The sequence below is a fragment of the Oncorhynchus keta genome, chromosome 30 (assembly GCF_023373465.1).
Source record: "Oncorhynchus keta strain PuntledgeMale-10-30-2019 chromosome 30, Oket_V2, whole genome shotgun sequence".
Lineage (NCBI taxonomy): Eukaryota > Metazoa > Chordata > Actinopteri > Salmoniformes > Salmonidae > Oncorhynchus > Oncorhynchus keta.
The window spans coordinates 21,876,196-21,900,010 of NC_068450.1; the positions used below are offsets into that span (position 1 = coordinate 21,876,196).

General features: G+C 40.7%; 2 protein-coding genes across 3 annotated transcripts in view; one reads left to right on the plus strand and one right to left on the minus strand.

Annotated features, from left to right (window-relative positions):
* mtmr7a (myotubularin related protein 7a) overlaps positions 1-18,354 on the minus strand; it is a 30,053-nt gene extending 11,699 nt beyond the window's left edge. Inside the window, exons 1-5 of one of the 2 annotated variants that reach the window (XM_052488026.1) lie at positions 18,190-18,354; positions 17,551-17,673; positions 12,043-12,205; positions 9,545-9,702; positions 8,776-8,904 (exon numbers count right to left, since the gene is read on the minus strand). In XM_052488026.1, the coding sequence (XP_052343986.1) occupies positions 8,776-8,904; positions 9,545-9,702; positions 12,043-12,205; positions 17,551-17,673; positions 18,190-18,213 (597 nt within the window). In that variant the 5' untranslated portion in view covers positions 18,214-18,354. Of the gene's footprint in view, positions 1-8,775; positions 8,905-9,544; positions 9,703-12,042; positions 12,206-12,483; positions 15,300-17,550; positions 17,674-18,189 lie in introns of those variants that run through there. The other variant, XM_052488027.1, reaches the window with a different exon arrangement.
* Positions 18,355-19,120: 766 nt separating this feature from the next.
* Positions 19,121-23,815, plus strand: part of slc7a2 (solute carrier family 7 member 2) — a 60,222-nt gene continuing 55,527 nt past the window's right edge. The window contains exon 1 of the mRNA XM_052488033.1: positions 19,121-19,173. The gene's annotated coding sequence lies outside the window, so the exon portion shown is untranslated. The remainder of the gene's footprint in view (positions 19,174-23,815) is intronic.

A 23,815-nucleotide genomic window follows, 5' to 3' on the forward strand; every position in this document is an offset into this window, starting at 1 on the left:
TTATATAGAAACTGGTCCCTACTGTTTGACTGCAATTAGTACTTTATATAGAGACTGGTCCCTACCGTTCTACTGCAATATGAACTTTATATAGAGACTGGTCCCTACCGTTCTACTGCAATATGAACTTTATATAGAGACTGGTCCTCAATGTTCTACTGCAATATGAACTTTATATAGAGACTGGTCCTTACTGTTCTACTGCAATATGAACTTTATATAGAGACTGGTCCCTACCGTTCTACTGCAATATGAACTTTATATAGAGACTGGTCCTCACTCTTCTACTACAATATGAGCTTTATATAGAGACTTGTCCTCACTGTTCTACTGCAATATGCACTTTATATATAGAGACTGGTCCTCACTGTTCTACTGCAATATGAGCATTACATAGAGACAAGTCCTGAATGTTCTACTGCAATATGAACTTTATAAAGAGACTGATCCTCACTGTTCCACTGCAATATGAACATTATATAGAAACTGGTCCCTACTGTTTGACTGCAATTAGTACTTTATATAGAGACTGGTCCTCAATGTTCTACTGCAAGATTAACTTTATATAGAGACTGGTCCTCAATGTTCTACTGCAATATGAACTTTATATAGAGACTGGTCCGCGGACTGAACCTATTGGGGAGGGTCTGGGTGGGCGTCTGTTTGCGGCTGCGGCTCTCCTGTGAGACGTGGACCCAACCACCATAGTCTTTGCCCGCCTCTTTACCCGCCTCCGTGGCCTCTTTAGAGTGGCGATGCTCGACGTCGACCTCGGACTGGGGACCCTTGCAACAGGTCCCGAATGGACGGGAGATTCCGGCAGCACCGGAGTAATGGACGGCTCTGGCAGCTCCTGACTCACCGGCGGCTCTGACTCCTGACTGACGGGCAACTCTGGCGGCTCAGGACAGGCGGGCGACTCTGGCAGTTCAGGACAGACGGGACACTCTGGCAGCTCAGGACAGGCGGGAGACTCTGGCAGCGCTGGACAGGCGGGAGACTCTGGCAGCGCTGGACAGGCGGGAGACTCTGGCAGCGCTGGACAGGCGGGAGACTCTGGCAGCGCTGGATAGGCGGGAGACTCTTTTAGAGCTGGACAGGCGGGAGACTCTGGCAGCGCTGGACAGGCGGGAGACTGGCAGCGCTGGGCAGGCGGGAGACTCTGGCAGCTCCTGACTGGCGGGCGACTCTGGCAGCTCAGGACAGGCGGGCGACTCTGGCAGCTCAGGACAGGCGGGCGACTCTGGCAGCTCAGGACAGGCGGGCGACTCTGGCAGCTCAGGACAGGCGGGAGACTCTGGCAGCTCAGGACAGGCGGGAGACTCTGGCAGCGCTGGACAGCGCTGGACAGGCGGGAGCCTCTGGCAGTGCTGGGCAGGCGGGAGACTCTGGCAGTGCTGGACAGGCGGGAGCACCTGTAGGGAGGAGACAGCCTGGTGCGGGGGGGCTGCCACCGGAGGCCTGGTGTGTGGAGGAGGCACCGGATAGACCGGACCGTGGATGCGCACTGGAGGTCTCGAGCACCGAGCCTGCCCAACCCCTGACCATAGTTTGCTTTGTATGTGTCTATGTTAGTTGCTTGTGTCAGCACATTTTGGTATATAGCTTCACGGTCGTTTTTCGTTTCTGGTTTTGTATTCAGTGTTCAGTGCTTTCTTTAATTAAAATATCATCATGAACACATACCACGCTGCATTTTGGTCCGCTTCTTACGACGATCGTGACAGGTCCTCACTGTTCTACAGTAGATACACAGGCACACAGATGTAGTAGTCATCAGTACTGTGCAGAGACTGAAGCCGGTTGTATGTCTAATTCACTCTGCTCTGACTCTGGTCTCTAGGGTGGGTCACACATGGGCTGCATTCCAAATAGCACCATATTGGGCCCTGGTCAAAAGTAGTGTGCTATATAAGGAATAGGGTGCTATTTGGGACACACATGCACTCATACCGTACTTCATAGAAGTGCATTGAAAAGAAAAGATTTGTTCATCAGAGGGGAGCCCTGGGTTTCCTTGGGAAGTGAAGCCTGTGCCAGAAAAGCCCAGCCCTGTCTGAACTAGATACTGCAAGGAGCTGCAAGGAGCCTGGCCTGAACCTTATCACAGCCATATATACTGCTAGGAGCCTGGCCTGAAGCTTATCATAGCCATGTAAACTGCTAGGAGCCTGACCTGAACCTTATCACAGCCATATATACTGCTAGGAGCCTGACCTGAACCGTATCACAGCCATATATACTGCTAGGAGCCTGACCTGAACCTTATCATATTCATATATACTGCAAGGAGCCTGGCCTGAACCTTATCACAGCCATATATACTGCTAGTAGCCTGGCCTGAAGCTTATCAAAGCCATATATACTGCTAGGAGCCTGACCTGAATGTTAAAGAGTTACTTGTCTAACAGAACACAGAGGGTGTTCTTTAATGGAAGCCTATCGAATACAATCCAGTTAGAATCAGGAATTCCCCAGGGTAGCTGTTTAGGCACCTTGCTTTTTTCAATTTTTACTAACGACATGCCACTGACTGAGTAAAGCCAGAGTTTATATGTATGCGGATGACTCAACACTATACACATCAGCTGCTACAGCGACTGAAATGACTGCAACACTCAACAAAGAGCTGCAGTTGGTTTAAGAGTGGGTGGAAAGGAATAAGTTAGCCCTAAATATTTCTAAAACTGAAAGCATTGTATTTAGAACAAAACACTCACTACAACCTAAACCTCAACTAAATTTTGTAATAAAACATGTGGAAATTGAGCAAGTTGAGATGACTAAACTGCTTGGAGTAACACTAGATTGTAAACTGTCATGGTCAAAACATATTGATGCAGTAGTAGCTAAAATGGGGAGAAGTCTGTCTATAATAAAGAGATGCTCTGCGTTCTTAACAACACTATCAACAAGGCAGGTCCTACAGGCCTTAGTATTGTCGCACCTTGACTACTGTTCAGTCATGTGGTCAAGTGCCACAAAAAAAGGACTGAGGAAAATTGCAATGGGCTCAGAACAGGGCAGCACGGCTGGCCCTTGGATATACAGAGAGCTAATATTAATAATACGCATGTCAATCTCTCCTGGCTGAAAGTGGAGGAGAGATGAACTTCATCACTACTTTTATTTATGAGAGGTATTGACATGTTGAATGCACCGAGCTGTCTGTCTAAACTACTGGCACACAGCTTGGACACCCATGCATACCCCACAAGACATGCCACAAGAGGTCTCTTCACAGTCCCCAAGTCCAGAACAGACTATGGGAGGCACACAGTACGACATAGAGCCATGACGACATGGAACTCTATTCCACATCAAGTAACTGACGAAATCAGTCAAATTGTTTTTAAAAAACAGATAAAAAAAACACCTAAAAAAACACCTTATGGAACATTATCCCAATATCCCACTGTGTATTTAATAGGGGCTGGGTTGAAAATCTACCAACCTCAGATTTCCCACTTCCTGTTTGGATTTCTTCTCAGGTTTTTGCCTGCCATATGAGTTCTGTTATACTCACAGACATAATTCAAATAGTTTTAGAAACTTCAGAATGTTTTCTATCCAATACCAATAATACTATGCATATATTAGCAACTGGGACTGAGGAGCAGGCCGTTTACTCTGGGCACCTTTCATCCAAGCTACTCAATACTGCCTCTGTAGCCATGAGAAGTTAAAGGCACAGTCAACTTAGTGTATGTAAACTTCTGACCCACTGGAATTGTGATACAGTGAATTACAAGTGAAAAAATCTGTCTGTAAACAATTGTTGGAAAAATTACTTGGGTCATGCACAAAGTAGAAGTCCTAACCGACATGCCAAAACTATAGTTTCTTATCAAGAAATTTGTGGAGTGGTGGAAAAACTAGTTTTAATGACTCCAACCTAAGTGTATGTAAACTGTATATACACAACTCTTTTGAAAGGCCCCAGAGTCTGCAACACCACTAAGCAATGGGCACCACCAAGCAAGCAGCCCCATGGAGACCAAGGAGCTCTCCAAACAGGTCAGGGACAAAGTTGTGGAGAAGTACACTTCAGGGTTGGGTTAGAAAAAAACATCCAAAACTTCAAACATCCCACGGAGCACCATTAAATTCATTATTAAAGCATTGAAAGAATATGGCACCACAACAAACCTGCCAAGAGAGGGCCGCCCACCAAAATTCACAGACCAGGCAAGGAGATCATTAATCAGAGAGGCCACAAAGAGACCAAAGATAACCCTGAAGGAGCTGCACTCCACAGAGCTGGGCTTTACGGAAGAGTGGCCATTGCTTAAAGAAAAAAAATAAGCAAATTTGGTGTTCACAAAAAGGCATGTGGGAGACTCCCCAAACATATGGAAGAAGGTACTCTGGTCAGATGAGACTAAAATGTAGCATTTTGGCCATCAAGGAAAATGGTATGTCTGGCGCCAAACCAACACCTCTCATCACCCGAGAACACCATACAGTGAAGCATGGTGGTGGCAGCATCATGCTGTGGGAATGTTTTTCATCGGCAGGGACTGGGAAACTGGTCAGAACTGAAGGAATGATGGATGGCGCTAAATACAGGAAAATCTTAAGGCAAACCTGTTTCAGTCTTCCAGAGATTTGGACGGAGGTTCACCTTCCAGCAGGACAATGACCCTAAGCATACTGCTAAAGCAGCACTCAAGTGGTTTAAGGGAAAACATTTAAATGACTTGGAATGGCCTAGTCAAAGCCCAGACCTCAATCCAATTGAGAATCTGTGGTATGACTTAAAGATTGCTGTACACCAGCGGAACCCATCCAACTTGAAGGAGTTGGAGCAGTTTTGCCTTGAAGAATGGGCAAAAATCCCAGTGGCTGAATGTGCCAAGCTTATAGAGGCATACCCCAAGAGACTTGCAGCTGTAATTTCTGCAAAAGGTGGATCAACATCTTTGGGGTTGAATAGTTACGCATGCTCAGGTACTCTGTTTTTTTTGTTTTACTTCTTGTTTGTTTCACAATAAAACATATTTTGCATCTTCAAAGTCTTAATAAGCATGTTGTGTAAATCAAATGATACAAACCAGGTTGTAAGGCAACAAAATAGTAAAAATGCCTAGGGGGGTGAACACTGTCGCAAGCCACTGTACTTAAGAATATCAATAAGAAGAAGAGACATGCATGGGCCAAGAAACACGAGCAATGGGCATTAGGCCGGTGGAAATCTGTCAGATGATGAGTCCAAATGTGAGATTTTTGGTTCCAACCGCTGTGTCTTTGTGAGACGCAGAGTAGGTGAACGGATTAACTCTGCATGTGTGGTTCCCACCGTGAAGCATGGAGGTGTGATGGTGCTTTGCTGGTGACACTGTCAATTAATTATGTATAATTCAGGTAGCCTATCAGAAGCTTCTAAAGCTATAACATCATTTTCTGGAACCTTATCACAGCCATATATACTGCTACGAGCCTGACCTTAACCTTATCACATCATATTCATAGATACTGCTAGGAACCTGGCCTGAACCTTATCACAGCCATATACACTGTTAGGAGGTTGGTGGCACCTTAATCGGGAAGGATGGTGTCGTGGTAATGGCTGGAGTGGAATGGTATAGAATATATCAAACATATGGTTTCCATGTAGTTGATGCCATTCCATTTGCTCCGTTCCAGCTATTATTATTAGCCTGAGTAGCCTCCACTGCATACTACTAAAAGCATGGCCTGAAACTTATCACAAGCAATGGGCCTGGTTAAGGAGTGGTCGATGGCCTCCCTGGGGAGCAATGGGCCTGGCTAAGAAAGTATTATAATAGTTCCAAAAGCAGAGCTGGGCTCCTGCTCAGTATGGCCAGGGGATATGCTTGGTCATCCCAGACTCACTCACACACTGGGATTAGCAAAGGCCACTGACCAGCAGAACAAGGTCTCCAATGAAATAACATGACTTGGAATTACTAAGTACTTCTGATGTACAAGAGTTATCAACAGCATGGAGATTGTAACCTCAAGGGTCAAATTAACAATTTAGCCATTTTAGTAGACACTGTTATCAAGAGCGACTTAGAGTAGTGAGTGCATATATTTTCATACTTTTCTGTCATGGTCCCCCTTGGGAATCGAAAACACAACCCTGGTGTAGCAAGCATCATGCACTACCAACTGAGCCACACCTGATATTTCCTGGTTAAATAGAGTTCAACAAAAATAAAATAGGAATATTCCAGCAGCAATTCACAGAATTGGGTAGAATTTTGTATAAATATACACTACCGTTCAAAAGTTTGGGGTCACTTATAAATGTCCTTGTTTTTGAAAGAAAATTTAAAAAAATGTCCATTAAAATAACATCAAATTGATCAGAAATACAGTGTAGATGTTGTAAATGACTATTGAAGCTGGAAACGGCTGATTTTTAATGGAATATCTACATAGGCGTACAGAGGCCCATTATCAGCAACCATCACTCCTGTGTTCCAATGGCGCGTTGTTTTAGCTAATCCAAGTTTATAATTTTAAAAGGCTAATTGATCATTAGAAAACCCTTTTGCAATTATATTAGCACAGCTGAAAACTGTTGTTCTGAATAAAGAAGCAATAAAACTGGCCGTCTTTAGACTAGCTAAGTATCTGGAGCATCAGCATTTGTGGGTTCGATTACAGGCTCAAAAGGGCCAGAAATAAAGCACTTTCTTCTGAAACTCGTCAGTCTATTATTGTTCTGGGAAATGAAGGCTATTCCATGCAAGACATTGCCAACAAACTGAAGATCTCGTACAACGCTGTGTAGTACTCCCTTCACAGAACAGCGCAAACTGGCCCTAACCAGTATAGAAAGAGGAGTGGGAGGCCCCGGTGCACAACTGAGCAAAGAGGACAAGTACGTTAGAGTGTCTAGTTTGATAAACAGACGCCCCACAAGTCCTCAACTGACAGCTTCATTAAATAGTACCAGTCTCAATGTCAACAGCGAAGAGGCGACTCCGGGATGATGGCCTTCTAGGCAGAGTTGCAAAGAAAAAGCCATATCTCAGACTGGCCAATAAGAAGAAAAGATTAAGATGGGCAAAAGAACACAGGCAATGGCCAGAGGAACTCTGCCTAGAAGGCCAGCATCCCGGAGTCGCCTCTTCACTGTTGACGTTGAGACAATGTATTTATATACACTGCTCAAAACAATAAAGGGAACACTAAATAACACATCCTAGATCTGAATGAATGAAATATTCTTATTAAATACTTTTTTCTTTACATAGTTGAATGTGCTGACAACAAAATCACACAAAAACTATCAATGGAAATCAAATTTATCAATCCATGGAGGTCTGGATTTGGAGTCACACTCAAAATTAAAGTGGAAAACCACACTACAGGCTGATCCAACTTTGATGTAATGTCCTTAAAACAAGTCAAAATGAGGCTCAGTAGTGTGTGTGGCCTCCACGTGCCTGTATGACCTCCCTACAACGCCTGGGCATGCTCCTGATGAGGTGGCGGATGGTTTCCTGAGGGATCTCCTCCCAGACCTGGACTACTCCTGGACAGTCTGTGGTGCAACGTGGATGGAGCGAGACATGATGTCCCAGATGTGCTCAATTGGATTCAGGTCTGGGGAACGGGCGGGCCAGTCCATAGCATCAATGCCTTCCTCTTGCAGGAACTGCTGACACACTCCAGCCACATGAGGTCTAGCATTGTCTTGCATTAGGAGGAACCCAGGGCCAACCGAACCCGGATATGGTCTCACAAGGGGTCTGAGGATCTCATCTCGGTACCTAATGGCAGTCAGGCTACCTCTGGCGAGCACATGGAGGGCTGTGCGGCTCCCCAAAGAAATGCCACCCCACACCATGACTGACCCACCGCCAAACCGGTCATGCTGGAGGATGTTGCAGGCAGCAGAATGTTCTCCACGGCGTATCCAGACTCTGTCACGTCTGTCACGTGCTCAGTGGGAACCTGCTTTCATCTGTGAAGAGCACAGGGCGCCAGTGGCGAATTTGCCAATCTTGGTGTTCTCTGGCAAATGCCAAACGTCCTGAACGGTGTTGGGCTGTAAGCACAACCCCCACCTGTGGACGTCGAGTCCTCATACCACCCTCATGGAGTCAGTTTCTGACCGTTTGAGCAGACACATGCACATTTGTGGCCTGCTGGAGGTCATTTTGCAGGGCTCTGGCAGTGCTCCTCCTGCTCCTCCTTGCACAAAGGCGGAGGTAGCAGTCCTGCTGCTGGGTTGTTGCCCTCCTACGGCCTCCTCCACGTCTCTTGATGTACTGGCCTATTTCCTGGTAGCGCCTCCATGCTCTGGACACTACGCTGACAGACACAGCAAACCTTCTTGCCACAGCTCGCATTGATGTGCCATCCTGGATGAGCTGCACTACCTGAGCCACTTGTGTGGGTTGTAGACTCCGTCTAATGCTACCACTAGATTGCAAGCACCGCCAGCATTCAAAAGTGACCAAAACATCAGCCAGGAAGCATAGTAACTGAGAAGTGGTCTGTGGTTGTCACCTGCAGAACCACTCCTTTATTGGGGGTGTCTTGCTAATTGCCTATCATTTCCACCTGTTGTCTATTCCATTTGCACAACAGCATGTGAAATTTATTGTCAATCAGTGTTGCTTCCTAAGTGGACAGTTTGATTTCACAGAAGTGTGATTGACTTGGAGTTACATTGTGTTGTTTAAGTGTTCCCTTTATTTTTTTGAGTAGTGTATATATATATATATATATATGAGAGAGAGAATCTAAAAATTATGCATGGCCTGTTGTTTTGAGAGATATGTCAAGACTCACATGGTTTTCTTTGCAGTAGTATGACAACGTGGGAAATCGACCTCGGCTTCGGAATTTGGAACTCCCAACAATGACTGGGTGGGTGGCTGATTTTGGCACATACAGCTCAGCAGGATAAGTGTCACTCACCTGTTGGAAAATGACAAAAAAAAATCACCATTCATGCAGTGATACGGTTTGTACATAGTCAAAATACTATCTAGGTAAGAGATGGGCAACTTTGATGGGGATGGGGGCCACAAAACATCTGAACTCATCACGAGGGGCCGCAGTGGCTCGTGGGTGCAAACAGAGCCGTCCCTAACCCTTTGGATGCCCTAAGCAAAATTTAGTGTGACAGTAATTGGATGACATAGCACACAAAAAACAGGAACCTGTTTTGGCTCGTGAGCACCACTTTGAAAACTACTGGCTGAAATTATACAAAAGTTTGAGAGTGCATCTTTAATATGATATCTGAGTGAGAGTGAATTACAAAATCAATGTGGACTACCCGGTCCGTAAATCTACCATGATTACTACAAGTTTCGATAGCTGGCTAAACTAACTTATCAATCTAACAAATGCTAACTGACCTGAGCTAATTGAGTGACTGTCAGTGACTGACATAAGAAGACAAACATTTTTGATGCACAACCAAATTTTGAAATTTCACCTTGTGTATTCTACTATTCTAACTCTCAACAGTAAGTTGAGACACCAATGAGATCCTAAAAAAAATGGCCAATTGGTCTCCTTGTAGGGTAATATGTGCATCTTGCGTACAGACCTTGTAGTCGCGGTTAACTGTGGATAGAATCCAGAGGTGGTTGGGAACGCCCATTCTACTGTACTCAGCCTTGAGGCTGAGAAAGTCCCAGGCCTGTCCTCTCACCTCCTTGTCACTGTTAGCATGAAAGGAAAAGCAGTACAGCTCCTCATATCGCTCTGCAAGACAAAACACAACAGTAATAACAACACTGACATAGCAAGGTTCTTTCAGGTAGAGAGGGGGGTATGATCAGCAGTTGATTGATTGGAAAAGATCATGTAGCACTCACGTTTACATAACGTCATGTAATACAACACCACAAGATTTATTTATGGAACAAAACAATATGTGGTTATGGAATAAAACAAGATATCGTTATGGAACAAGACAAGATATCGTTATGGAACAAGACAAGATATCGTTATGGAACAAGACAAGATATCGTTATGGAACAAGACAAGATATCATTATGGAACAAAACAAGATATCGTTATGGAACAAAACAAGATATCATTATGGAACAAAACAAGATATCGTTATGGAACAAGACAAGATCGTTATGGAACAAAACGTTATGGAACAAGACAAGATATCGTTATGGAACAAGACAAGATATCGTTATGGAACAAGACAAGATATCGTTATGGAACAAAACAAGATATCGTTATGGAACAAAACAAGATATCATTATGGAACAAAACAAGATATCATTATGGAACAAAACAAGATATCATTATGGAACAAAACAAGATACAAAGAACAAAACAAGATATCGTTATGGAACAAGACAAGATATCATTATGGAACAAAACAAGATATCGTTATGGAACAAGACAAGATATCATTATGGAACAAAACAAGATAAAACAAGATATGGAACAAAACAAGATATCGTTATGGAACAAGACATTATGGAACAAAACAAATACAAGATATCGTTATGGAACAAAACAAGATATCGTTATGGAACAAGACAAGATATCGTTATGGAACAAGACAAGATATCGTTATGGAACAAAACAAGATATCGTTATGGAACAAAACAAGATATCGTTATGGAACAAGACAAGATCGTTATGGAACAAAACAAGATATCGTTATGGAACAAAACAAGATATCGTTATGGAACAAAACAAGATGTCGTTATGGAACAAAACAAGATATCGTTATGGAACAAAACAAGATATCATTATTGAACAAAACAAGATATCGTTATGGAACAAAACAAGATATCGTTATGGAACAAAACAAGATATCGTTATGGAACAAGACAAGATATCGTTATGGAACAAAACAAGATATCGTTATGGAACAAAACAAGATATCGTTATGGAACAAGACAAGATCGTTATGGAACAAAACAAGATATCGTTATGGAACAAAACAAGATATCGTTATGGAACAAAACAAGATATCGTTATGGAACAAAACAAGATATCGTTATTGGAACAAAACAAGATATCGTTATGGAACAAAACAAGATATCGTTATGGAACAAAACAAGATATCGTTATGGAACAAAACAAGATATCGTTATGGAACAAAACAAGATATGGAACAAAACAAGATATTATGGAACAAAACAAGATATCGTTATGGAACAAAACAAGATATGGAACAAAACAAGATTATGGAACAAAACAAGATATCGTTATGGAACAAAACAAGATATCATTATGGAACAAAACAAGATATCATTATTGAACAAAACAAGATATCATTATTGAACAAGAACAAAACAAGATATCGTTATGGAACAAGACAAGATATCGTTATGGAACAAAACAAGATATCGTTATGGAACAAAACAAGATATCGTTATGGAACAAAACAAGATATCGTTATGGAACAAAACAAGATATCGTTATGGAACAAAACAAGATATCGTTATGGAACAAAACAAGATATCGTTATTGAACAAAACAAGATATCGTTATGGAACAAAACAAGATATCGTTATGGAACAAAACAAGATATCATTATTGAACAAAACAAGATATCGTTATGGAACAAAACAAGATATCGTTATGGAACAAAACAAGATATGAACAAAACAAGATATTATTGAACAAAACAAGATATCGTTATTATGGAACAAAACAAGATATCGTTATGAACAAAACAAGAACAAAACAAGATATCGTTATGGAACAAAACAAGATATCGTTATGGAACAAAACAAGATATCGTTATGGAACAAAACAAGATATCGTTATGGAACAAAACAAGATATCGTTATGGAACAAAACAAGATATCGTTATGGAACAAAACAAGATATCGTTATGGAACAAAACAAGATATCGTTATGGAACAAAACAAGATATCATTATTGAACAAAACAAGATATCGTTATGGAACAAAACAAGATATCGTTATGGAACAAAACAAGATATCGTTATGGAACAAAACAAGATATCGTTATGGAACAAAACAAGATATCGTTATGGAACAAAACAAGATATCGTTATGGAACAAAACAAGATAGCGTTATGGTAATGTCCATGTCAGCGTGCACCTGGTCGGGAGAGGCGCAGCAGGGAGACGTGCACATCATGGCAGTCCCTTTCCTGGGGGATGATAAACCGGAGGGCCTGGTAGTTCTTACAGTGGACGAGCAGAGGACTTCCTGTGGTGGTTGTAGCTTGTTTCTCCACACTGCACACTAAACTGTGCAGAACCTAGAGGGGTGAAGACAGCAGAGAACACAAGGCTCAGTAACCCCTTTCATATTTTCAAGGCACAATATTGCCCAATACTGGACTTTTTGTCCAAGGACTTTTTGTCCAAGGACCTTGATGTTCTGTTTAAAGGGCAAAGTGGCTCTGGAAGCCAAAACAGCCAAATACTCCTTCTAATCGTGAATCGATTCTCAATTGTGGTATGGTTCTAGAAACATAAAGCCCTCTACTTTCATATCACAACAAGATAATTGCACAAATGCTAAATATACACTCACCGTACACTGTTTGAACCAATTTTAACTCAGTTACAGCCAACAGTATTTTTCAGTGACAACATATTTATGGTGTACGTCTTCCGTTTACACACAGGTGTTCGAAGACACAGATAGCTACTTAGCACAGATAGTCCACTCTGTCTTCTGTCTGTTTTCTGTAAACAAGCTCTGTAAGGGACAGATCACAATTTACTGGAGGGGAGGGGTGGTCCAAAATAGGGAAGGGTTGTCAAGCTTTTTTTTTGCTTTGGGAAGGGTTGTGTGTTTTTTTATTGGGCACAGGGGAGGATTGTGTGTTTTTTATTGGTCACAGGGGTAGTGTGTTTTTATTGGTCACAGGGGAGGGTAGTGTGTTTTTTTATTGGTCACAGTGGAGGGTAGTATGTTTTTTTATTGGTCACAGGGGAGGGTAGTATGGTTTTTATTGGTCACAGGGGAGGGTAATATGGTTTTTATTGGTCACAGGGGAGGGTAATATGGTTTATATTGGTCACAGGAGAGGGTAGTATGGTTTTTATTGGTCACAGGGGAGGGTAGTATGGTTTTTATTGGTCACAGGAGAGGGTAGTATGGTTTTTATTGGTCACAGGGAAGGGTAATATGGTTTTTATTGGTGCACAAAACTCCATCCAGCCTTTTTATGTGAGTAAAGTAGCCTACATGTCTGATAAAAAATGTCACTTCATCATGGGAAAGCATGCAGTTTATAAGGCTACAGAAGCAAAAAGTTATGATGATCTTCACAGGGTGGTGAAAGTGCACAGTCATGCGGTTGATGCTCCTTTCAATAAATATTGATGTTCTTATTCTGGTGACATGATGATTGATGCTTGGATAACATTTGACAAATAATATCACACTTGAGTCCATAATAACCTCATCATGTAGTAGGCTATACCTGCACTGTATCCGCAACCTGTTGGCTAGACTTTGGTGTGGTGTGGTGTGGATATTATTAAGATTTAGCTACTGCAAGCATATGATATGAAGGCGGTGTGCAACAGCGCGTCAACTGATTCCGACAGTTAAACTTGAGGTGAGGAAGAATGTTTCAGGCATACCAGAGTTACTCCTATCATCTATAACAATATGCTTATTTTATACAAAATATTCCGATACGAATTAGCCTCCTTCTGTACATCTATATCTGTGTAGCAGACGCAGTAGCCATCTGACATGAAGAAATGCATGTCGGTTTCATAGCATGCCACTGGCACATCTTATTGCTCTCTCTATCTCTCTGGAGCTAGGCCTTCTCTTCCACACCGATCTTGACAAACCATTTCTGTACGGACCTCACTTTGTGCACAGGGGCATTGTCATGCTGAAACAGCAAAGGGCCTTACCCAAAATGTTGCCACAAAGTTGGAAGCACAGGATCATATAGAATGTCATTGTATGCTGTAGCGTTAAAATGTACCTTCACTGGAACTAAGGAGCCTAGCCCGAACAATGAAAAACAGCCCCAGACCATTATTCCTCCTCCACCAGACTTTACAGCGGGCACTATGGTAGCATTCTCCTGGCATCCGCCAAACAAAGATTTGGCTGTTGGGCTGCCAGATGGTGGAGCGTGATTAATCAATCTAGAGAATATGTTTCCACTGTTCCAGAGTCCAATGGCGGAGAGCTTTACACCATTCCAGCCGAAGCTTGGCATTACAAATGGTGATCTTAGGCTTGTGTGCGGCTGCTCGGACATGGAAACCCTTTTAATGAAGCTACCGACGTACAGTTATTGTGTTGACATTGCTTCCAGAGGCAGTTTGGAATTCGGTAGTGAGTATTACAACTGAGGACAGACGATTTTTACACGCTACGTGTTTCAGCACTCGGCGGTCCCGTTCTGTGAGCTTGTGTGGCCTACCACTTTGCAGCTGAGCCATTGTTGCTGCTAGACATTTCCACTTCACAATAACAGCACTTGCAGTTGATCGGGGCAGCTCTAGCAGGCAGAAATTGAATGAACTGACTTGTTGGAAAGGTGGCGGTGCCACGTTGAAAGTCACTGAGCTCTTCAGTAAGAACATTCTACTGCCAATGTTTGTCTATTGAGATTGCATGGCTGTGTGCTCAATTTTATACACCTGCCAGCAACGGGTGTGGATGAAATAGCCGAATCCACTAATTTGAACGGGTGTCCACATACTTCTGTATATATAGTGTATATTGAGAGAATATATGAAAGCAACATTCAATGACTTTACTGAGTTACAGTTCATATAAGGAAATAAGTCAAATTAAATAAACTCATTAGGCCCTAATGTATGGATTTCACATGACTGGGCAGGGGCGCAGCCATGGGTGGTTCTGGGAACCAGGCCCATCCATTGGGTGCCAGGCCCAGCTAGTCAGAATGAGGTTTTCCCCCCAAAAAAGGGCTATATTACAGACAGAAATACTCATCAGTTTCATCAGCTGTCCGGGTAGCTGGTCTCAGACGATCCCGCAGGTGAAGAAGCTGGATGTGAAGGTCCTGGCCTGGCGTGGTTACATGTGGTCTGCGGTTGTGAGGCCGCATATGGAATCATGTAGTACCCAAAATAGTGTCAAGTGTTAAATTTTTATTTGAGATTCTTCAACGTAGCCACCCTTTGCCTTGATGACAGCTTTGCACACTCTTGACATTCTCTCAACCAGCTTCATGAGGAATGCTTTTCCAACAGTTTTGAAGGAGTTCCCACATATGCTGAGCACTTGTTGGCTGCTTTTCCTTCACTCTGCGGTCCAACTGATCCCAAACCCTCTCAATTGGGTTGAGGTCGGGTGATAGTGGAGGCCAGGTCATCTGATGCAGCACTCCATCACTCTCCTTCCTGTTCAAATAGTCCTTACACAGCCTGGAGGGGTGTTTCGAGTCATTGTCCTGTTGAAAAATAAATGATAGTCCCACTAAGAGCAAACCAAATGGGATGGTGTATGCTGTGGTAGCCATGCTGGCTAAGTGTGCTTTAAATTCTAAATAAATCACTGACAGTGTCACCAGCAAAGCACCCCCACACCATCACACCTCCTCCTCCATGCTTCACGGTGGGAACCACAGATGCCGAGATTGTCCGTTCACCTACTCTGCGTCTCACAAAGACACGGTGGTTGGAACCAAAAATCTCAAATTTGGACTCATCAGACCAAAAGAGAGATTTCCGCGGATCTAATGTCAATTGCTATGTTTCTTGGCACAAGCAAGTCTCTTATTATTATTGGTGTCCTTGAGTAGTTGTATCTTTTCAGCAATTCGACCATGAAGGCTGATTCAGGCAGTCTCCTCTAAACAGTTGATGTTGAGATGTGTCTATTACTTGAACTCTGTGAAGCATTTATTTGGGCTGCAATCTGAGGTGCAGTGAACTCTAATGAACTTATCCTCTGCAGCAGAGGTAATTCTGGGTCTTCCATTCCTGTGGCAGTCCTAATGAGAGCCAGTTTCATCATAGGGCTTGATGGTTTTTGCAACTGCACTTGAAGAAACTTTAAAAGTTCTTGACATTTTCCGAATTGACTGACCTTCATGACTTAATGTAATGATGGACTGTCGTTTCTCTTTGCTTATTTGAGCTGTTCTTGCCTTAATATGGACTTGGTCTCTGACCAAATAGAGCTATATTCTGTATACCACCCCTACCTTGTCACAACACAACTGATTGGCTCAAATGCATTAATAAGGAAAGAAATTCCACAGATTAACGTTTAACAAGGCACACCTGTTAATCTAAATGCATTCCAGGTGACTAACTCATGAAGCTGGTTGAGAGAATGCCAAGAGTGTGTAAAGCTGTCATCAAGGCAAACGTGGCTACTTTGAAGAATCTCAAATATAAAATATATTTTCATTTGTTTAACACTTATTTGGTTATTACATGATTCCGCATGTGTTATTTCATAGTTTTGATGTCTTCACTATTATTCTACATTGTAGTAAATAGTAACAATAAAGAGAAACCCTGGAATGAGTAGGTGTGTCCAAACTTTTGACTGGTACTGTATGTATTTTTTTAACTGACAAATAAAATAAATCAATCAATCCAAACTGTGCAGAGGCAATTTGGTGAATGGAAAGAGACTGTTATAAAACACCAAAAAGTTGAATGACAGTCAGAGATTGTCAAACCAAGCCTTCCATACTGGATAGACCTAAAGGGTAGGGAGGGATGTGTTTTTTGTTTGTCCAGATGAACAACCTATTTATTGTGGTGTTGAAAACACAAAACATGTCAATAGTTTTTTTTTATTGGTTGTGTGGTACATTGGCACAGAAATCTGTTGGTGGAAAATGTGTTGCATATATTTATTATAAATTACAAATATGGCATCAAATTGTTGAAAATCGAATTTCTTCCTAGCTGATCATTGTCCACAACCGGCTCTGATAGTGAAGTAATGAAACAGTTTTTCGGCGAACCCTTAACCTTCTGGCCCGTACATATCCCTCCCTGCGTGGCATTGACTGTGCCACAAAATCAAAGTAGATATCCATGTTTATAAATACAGGGTTGCTACACTTATTGTTATTTGTGGTTTTTAGTTAATTATATGAGGGGGGAGGGTGTTTAATTTATTTTACAGTACAAGGGGAGGGTTATGTGAAAATATTTTTTATGTTGGGGAGTGGGTTGCATTTTGGTTTAATGACACCTTGAGTTGGACCAGATACCCCTCCATGCATCCCCCCTCCCCCCCAATAAAATTCCTAACATGGAAATATGGCGGTGTGGGAACCTTAAACCTAGCCCTATTAATGTGTGTAGTTATTTAACCTTCCGGTTTTTAAAATCAATTATTTCTCACCGATATGAAAGACACTTCCTTGTTTCCAAAAGCGTACCACAAGCGATGCGTGTACAGGTTTAGAGCAAGCGCTTATCAAAACTCCCCCGGTCAGAAGCTACTCTGCTCAATAGCAGCTAAAGGTAGTTAGCTTCTATGAGTGGGGATAGGAACATTAGTGCTGCCAATGTGATAATATTGTATTGCACAAACCAAAATGATGCAGGACCGGGACTTCCACATTTCATTACGTATTGTTGCAGAAGGTTATATCAAATATTGTATCAGACTGGAGCTGCCTACCCATGTTTCTGTACGGATCTCAGTCTCATTCTCCACAAAGATGGTGTGAGTGGCTGTCAGGTACAAAGTGCCCACCGAGGCTCTTCTGGAGGAGATTTTGTCAATCAGTCTGACTTTCTCAACCTGGGACAGGACAGATGGAGTAAAAGAAACACACTATGGAGAAATGGAACATGCATAACATAGGCCTATCTCTTTAATATGTAATATATAATCATTTTAATAGGACTACAATCGTTATTGTTTTGAACACTGTAAAGAAATAAAGTATATGTGGTTTGCCGACATAGGTGACGACATTTGAGTTTCTCATGATCAATAAAATATCAGATTACATGCAATATTAAATTGTTATTACACACTGATAAAATGTTGGCCAGTCAGCAGCATAGGTAAGTAACACTGTGAGGTGAACGGCAACTACAGCATACGTGGCCACATTTGACAGTCCCCTTTCCCTTATTATAACAAATCATGTCTTTTATAGTGGTTCCAGTCTTACTGATATTTAATGTAAAACATGTATTTATGACAGTTGCTATGGGCTAGGAGGCAAATACAAAGTGTAAATCTGAAACATCGAGGCCGGGTGGAATAAATTGACAATTGCATTCGTCATTAGTGCGGAATACGGTTTACCTTAGGCAGTCGGATGTGCTCCATCACTGTGGAACATAACAGCCAAGATGACTGCAACTGAACAGGCAACAATATTACACTACACTAAATTGGCGGATTAGTATGATTTCCTGTCGCATTTTACGCATTAAATACTCAGCGATACTCCATGGTCTTCTTCCTCCAGCGGTGCAGCCTATGAATATTGCTCTGCGTGGTCCTAAAGCCCATCATTTCATATATCGCAACAAAAAGTTTCAACGAATAAAAATAAGGCTATAATCACAATCGACTTGGAATAAATTGTAGGCTATTGTAATGTTAATGTAAACCTGTTGTTAGGTATGCCCAGGTTTAATGGGTGAATCTGTAATTGCTACATTCATTTTTGGACAGAAATTAATGATTTGCACCCATTGATTCTTGAAGAATATAACTTATAAATAAATGCCTCATGAGCTTACTCTAACTGTCATAACCCACAATAAAAGTTGATGCTACTCCAATGTTTGTAAACAAAGTACATGTAAACAAACACTATATACCATCAAAACATGGTTAAAACTATAATTGTGCTATCACGGATGGTCAGTCCTTGCATCCATAGGTGTCTGTCTATACATTTGAGAGTGGTTTCATTTCTCCAGCCCCATCCCTCAGCTTTTTACCACAACAGGAGTGATTTGTTATTGTTCCAACTACTGATTGCCGCTTTAAATTGACGTTTCCATCAGAAGGCCCATGTATTTTTTGTTCACCTGACTGTGCACTGACTTTTACATACCTGTATGTCGCTGATAACTGAGCTCTCACAACAATACATGATGCCCTGTGCCCTCCCCTCCTGGCTCCTGCATATGTAAATATTTAAAAAACGTATTCTAAAAGTCCACATTTTCTTCTTCGGTGGACGTCAGAGCAGCACGTGGTTGGGGGTGTGCTACATTCTCCAATAAGAGCTGCTGTCCCGATTGGACATTTCTGTCCAGCCTGGAATCGCTAAAAGTAAGTGTCTGGCAGCACACTAACATTTAACTAAACTAACATCTAACTTAAAACTAAAATATATAAATGGAAGGTACACCATTGCAATTAATTTCAAAGCTATATGGAGAGTTTAAGAGTATTTTATCAGGGAGTGGCATCTTGAAGCTTTGGATAGTTTGGATAATTTCTTGAATAATGAATTATGTGGTTTCACATCTCATGTGTATATAAACTAGAGTACATTCATTTTGTAGGCTATATTTAATTACTCAGAATGTTTCTTAAAAATACACATTACACAGTTGTAGGCTAATAACTGCTATAACTGTCTCTATGCACGCTTGTATGGAAACAATTTGGAAGTGATGTACAGTTATCTATTCTAAAATGTGTAGCCTATGTACCATCATATGTTAAAGATCAATGCATTATAGTCTATGGTTACAGAACTGTTTGATAGTGTATGGACATAATACAGTACCTTGCAGTTTGCTGGCTTCATTGCACATTTTCTACATTCGTTTTATTTTCAAGCTTTGCTGCACTTATGCCAATTGTGTGCAGTTACATTGGCATAAATAAACACTTCACGTGATACGTGATGTTTCATTAACTTTAAATAAGAGCACAAGTTCAGCAAAAATGTATCTGACTTTTTAGTGTTGCACCCCAACCCCCAAACCAGAGAGAGACCGTTGACACACCTTAGATTATATAAGTATAGGTTGACCATTTTGAAAATGATCAGTTCTGCATGTGTAGCCTACATGTGTGCCCTATACAGTGTTGGGGAAGCTACTCTGAAAATATAGTTTACCAAGCTACCAATTACTTCACACTGGAAGAAGTTGAGCTAAACTAAAGCTACCATTAAGAAAAATATAGTTTAATTAACTAAAGTTACTCTGAAAAATCCAAACTACTTTGTGAAAAATTATCATATGAAAATCTGAAATGTCATAGAATAGAAAAGGGTAGATCACTGGACTCAGATGTTAAGAGAATGTGTCATTTGGCCTATTAAACACAAAAACTATGTTTCAAATGAGAATTAGGCCAGTCTGATGCTGAAAACTAAAGGAAATTGTTGTCTACTTCACCCATATTTTATTTTCTCAAAAGAAAGTAGTGTGTAGTTCAAGTAGTTAGTTACATCGCTATATAGCAAAACAGTAATTAACTACTGAACACACTACCAAGATTTGAATTTAGTTCAACTGCCACCAAGCTACAGCAAAAATGTCATTACATTACTAGTTGAACCACATGTAACTCACTACTCCACAACACTGGTCCGATAGCTGTACTCAATGGGATCTCATGTATGACAATGTCCAGGCCAAGTTCAATTAATTTGTTATGAGATTCAGTCAATCTGATAGTTGGCTGCTGCATCACATGGGCCTGGATGCCTGATAGCTGAAATGTAGCCATCCATTTTACACTTTGTATAATATGTTATAGGATATATTTCTTAGTTACCATGGAAAGAGAAAAGTATTTTGCAGTGTTAGGGTCAATTCCATTTAAATTCCAGTCAACTCAAAAAGTGAACCAATCCCCAATTCAAATTCAAAATCTTCATAATTGAAAAGCATTGCAGAGAATTTGAATTAGAATGGAATTGACCACAACCCTGCGCTTTTGAGCTCCATTCATTAAAAGTTTTTCCTGAGAGTTGAAAAGTTTTGCCAAGATTTAATAAATGGATAAATCCTTATGCTGTTTTACTCTTGATGCAAGACCATCTGTTGCAGGACATCAAAGAGCTAGAGGATCAATAAAACAGTTCAGTTAAACTAAGCAGAAGTGATTGACTTACTGATGCTTGGCAGCCCTCCTACTGATACCTGGTCATGCATTCAGGAATCAAACAGCTCGGGCCATACTCATACAAATAAACACCTCTCAACCACTAACACTGACTCTGGAAGCAAAACAGACAACATACAGTAGTACCTATCTATGTTATTCTTTGATACTATCTAAATGATTATTTGATTAATCTATGTTATTCTTTGATACTATCTATGTTATTCTTTGATACTATCTATGTTGTTCTTTCTCCGATACCTGTGGTATAGCCTACATTTGAGAGGAATTCATAACAGTAGCTAGGTTTCCATCCAATTGGCGACAGATTTTCATGTGAATAATTTAAAATATGCATAAAAACATGTGCCTTTTCTCACCAGAAATGTTTCCATCAAATTGACTTGTTGCTGATAAAATTGTGTGCATGATGACGTAGTGCACATAACAATACCTTTTGTGATTAAATTCCCATGTACCGAATAAAAAATACAAATGGCTTTCCATCACATTTTAAAAAATGTCAATGTTATATAGCGAGTGTGCCCACTGGTATTGGCACGTACGCTCTAGCCAACAGCTTGCAGATACAGTGCGTTTATGGCCTACATGATGAGACTATTCTGGATAAAAGTGCAAGATCATAATTGATTTCATCTGTAGCCTAATAAACTGCTCGCTTTCCCGACAGAGTCATAGTGGGAGGACCACACATGTCATCTTGTGACTCTTACTTCGATATGATTGTTATTATATCAATATTTCTCACATAATTACTTTTACTGACACACAAGGATCCCATCTTGTCTAGCAGAATTAGTTTTGTCGACATTTGGAAGTTAACCAACAAATGTTCTTTTTCCATCAGGCCTGTCTTATCCGAAATGTACTTTACTCACTTAAAACAGTTAGATGGAAACCTGCGCCCAGATTCACAAAACATTCTTAAGACATTTCTTCTTAACTACCATTTTTTCCTTAACTATAGACTTATTACTTATGACTATAGTTAAGCAAAGTTGACATTCCTTAAAAAGGTTATTGGAAATGTTCTTGCACTATTTATAATTTATTTCTCCTGTGATTCTAGAAAATAAAGTTATTAGATTTGTTCTTAATTCCATGATAGCTAAACCCTTGTTTTAAACTCTGGGCAGTGAGAGAATAAGCTCATAAAAGCAATTGAACATTCACACAAACTTCAACTGAAAGTTTCAATATTGATTATTGTAAACCCAGAACATGTTTTAGAACAGTAATCTCAGTCAGAAATATGCTGACATGATTTCCATTTGTAGGAGATAGTTTGTTAAACTGGTTGCCTAGCAACAAACAACTTAATAAGATTCACAAGAAGATATTTGAGAAGTTCATAAGAAAATCATGAAATCTTAAGATGTTGAGGAATTGCACTTACGAACTTCTTGTTTTTTTGCATAAGAATAAGCTTCTTAAGTTTTTGCATAAGCTTCTTAAGTTTTTGCATAAGAAAAATCTGGGCCCTGGTTAGTCACTGGTATTTTTAAACTTTTGTATTGTGTGTATTGTTATTGTATTGCTAGATATTACTTACTGTTGGAGCTAGAAGCATAATCATTTTGCTGCATCTGCTGTAACATCAGCAAATCTGTGTAATAATAAATAAACTTTGATTTGGTTTGATTTAGGAGTACAGAAATCAGTGGTAGATATGTCAAACGTTCAGATTCCATTGTTTGGTTTGCATGGTGGAGTTTTGTGTTGGTTCACTTTCATAGGCCTAATGGTATTAAAAATTAGAGTTATGCAGTATTTTCTTTATTTTATTGTGTTGGGACGTGACTTTCATTAATCTGATGAGTTTTATTTATTCAATCCACTAACAAGGTTTAATTGCTACTCAATTAAATGAATCATGTAACAATGAACTCATTTGGAATTTGGGGCAGCACGGAATAAGTTGTTTACAGAGTTACCTTCTCCCGAATTAAGCTCTAAAGATACAGCTGAAGTCGGAAGTTTACATACACTTAGGTTGGAGTCATTAAAACTCATTTTTCAACCACTCTACAAATTTCTTGTTAATTAATATTCTATAGTTTTGGAATGTCGGTTAGGACATCTACTTTGTGCATGACCCATGCCATTTTTCCAACAATTGTTTACAGACATATTATTTCACTTATAATTCACTGTATCACAATTCCAGTGCATCAGAAGTTTACATACTGTCACGCCCTGACCTTAGAGATACTTTTTATTTCTCTATTTGGTTAGGTCGGGATTTGGGTGGGCAATCTAGTTTTTCTATTTCTTTGTTGGCCGAGTATGGTTCCCAATCAGAGTCTATCATTGTCTCTGATTGGTGATCATACTTAGGCAGCCTTTTTTCTACCTTTAGTTTGTGTGATCTTGTTTGTGAGTAGTTGCTTTCTGCACTGCATGTAGCTTTATGTTCGTTTTTGTATTTTGTTGTTTTTTCAGTGTCATTTAAATAAAAGTAAAATGTACGCCCACCACACTGCACCTTGGTCCAATCCATCTCTAAACGATCTTGACACATACACTAAATTGACTGTGCCTTTAAACAGCTTGGAAAAATCCAGAAAATGATATCATGGCTTTAGAAGCTTCTGATAGGCGAATTGACATCATTTGAGTTAATTGGAGGTGTACCTGTGGATGTTTTTCAAGGCCTACCTTCAAACTCTGTGCCTCTTTGCTTGAGATCATGGGAAAATCAAAATAAATCAGCCAAGACCTCAGAAAACCAATTGTAGACCTCCACAAGTCTGGTTCATCCTTGGGAGCAATTTACAAACACCTGAAGTTACCACTTTCATTTGTACAAACAATAGTACGCAAGTGG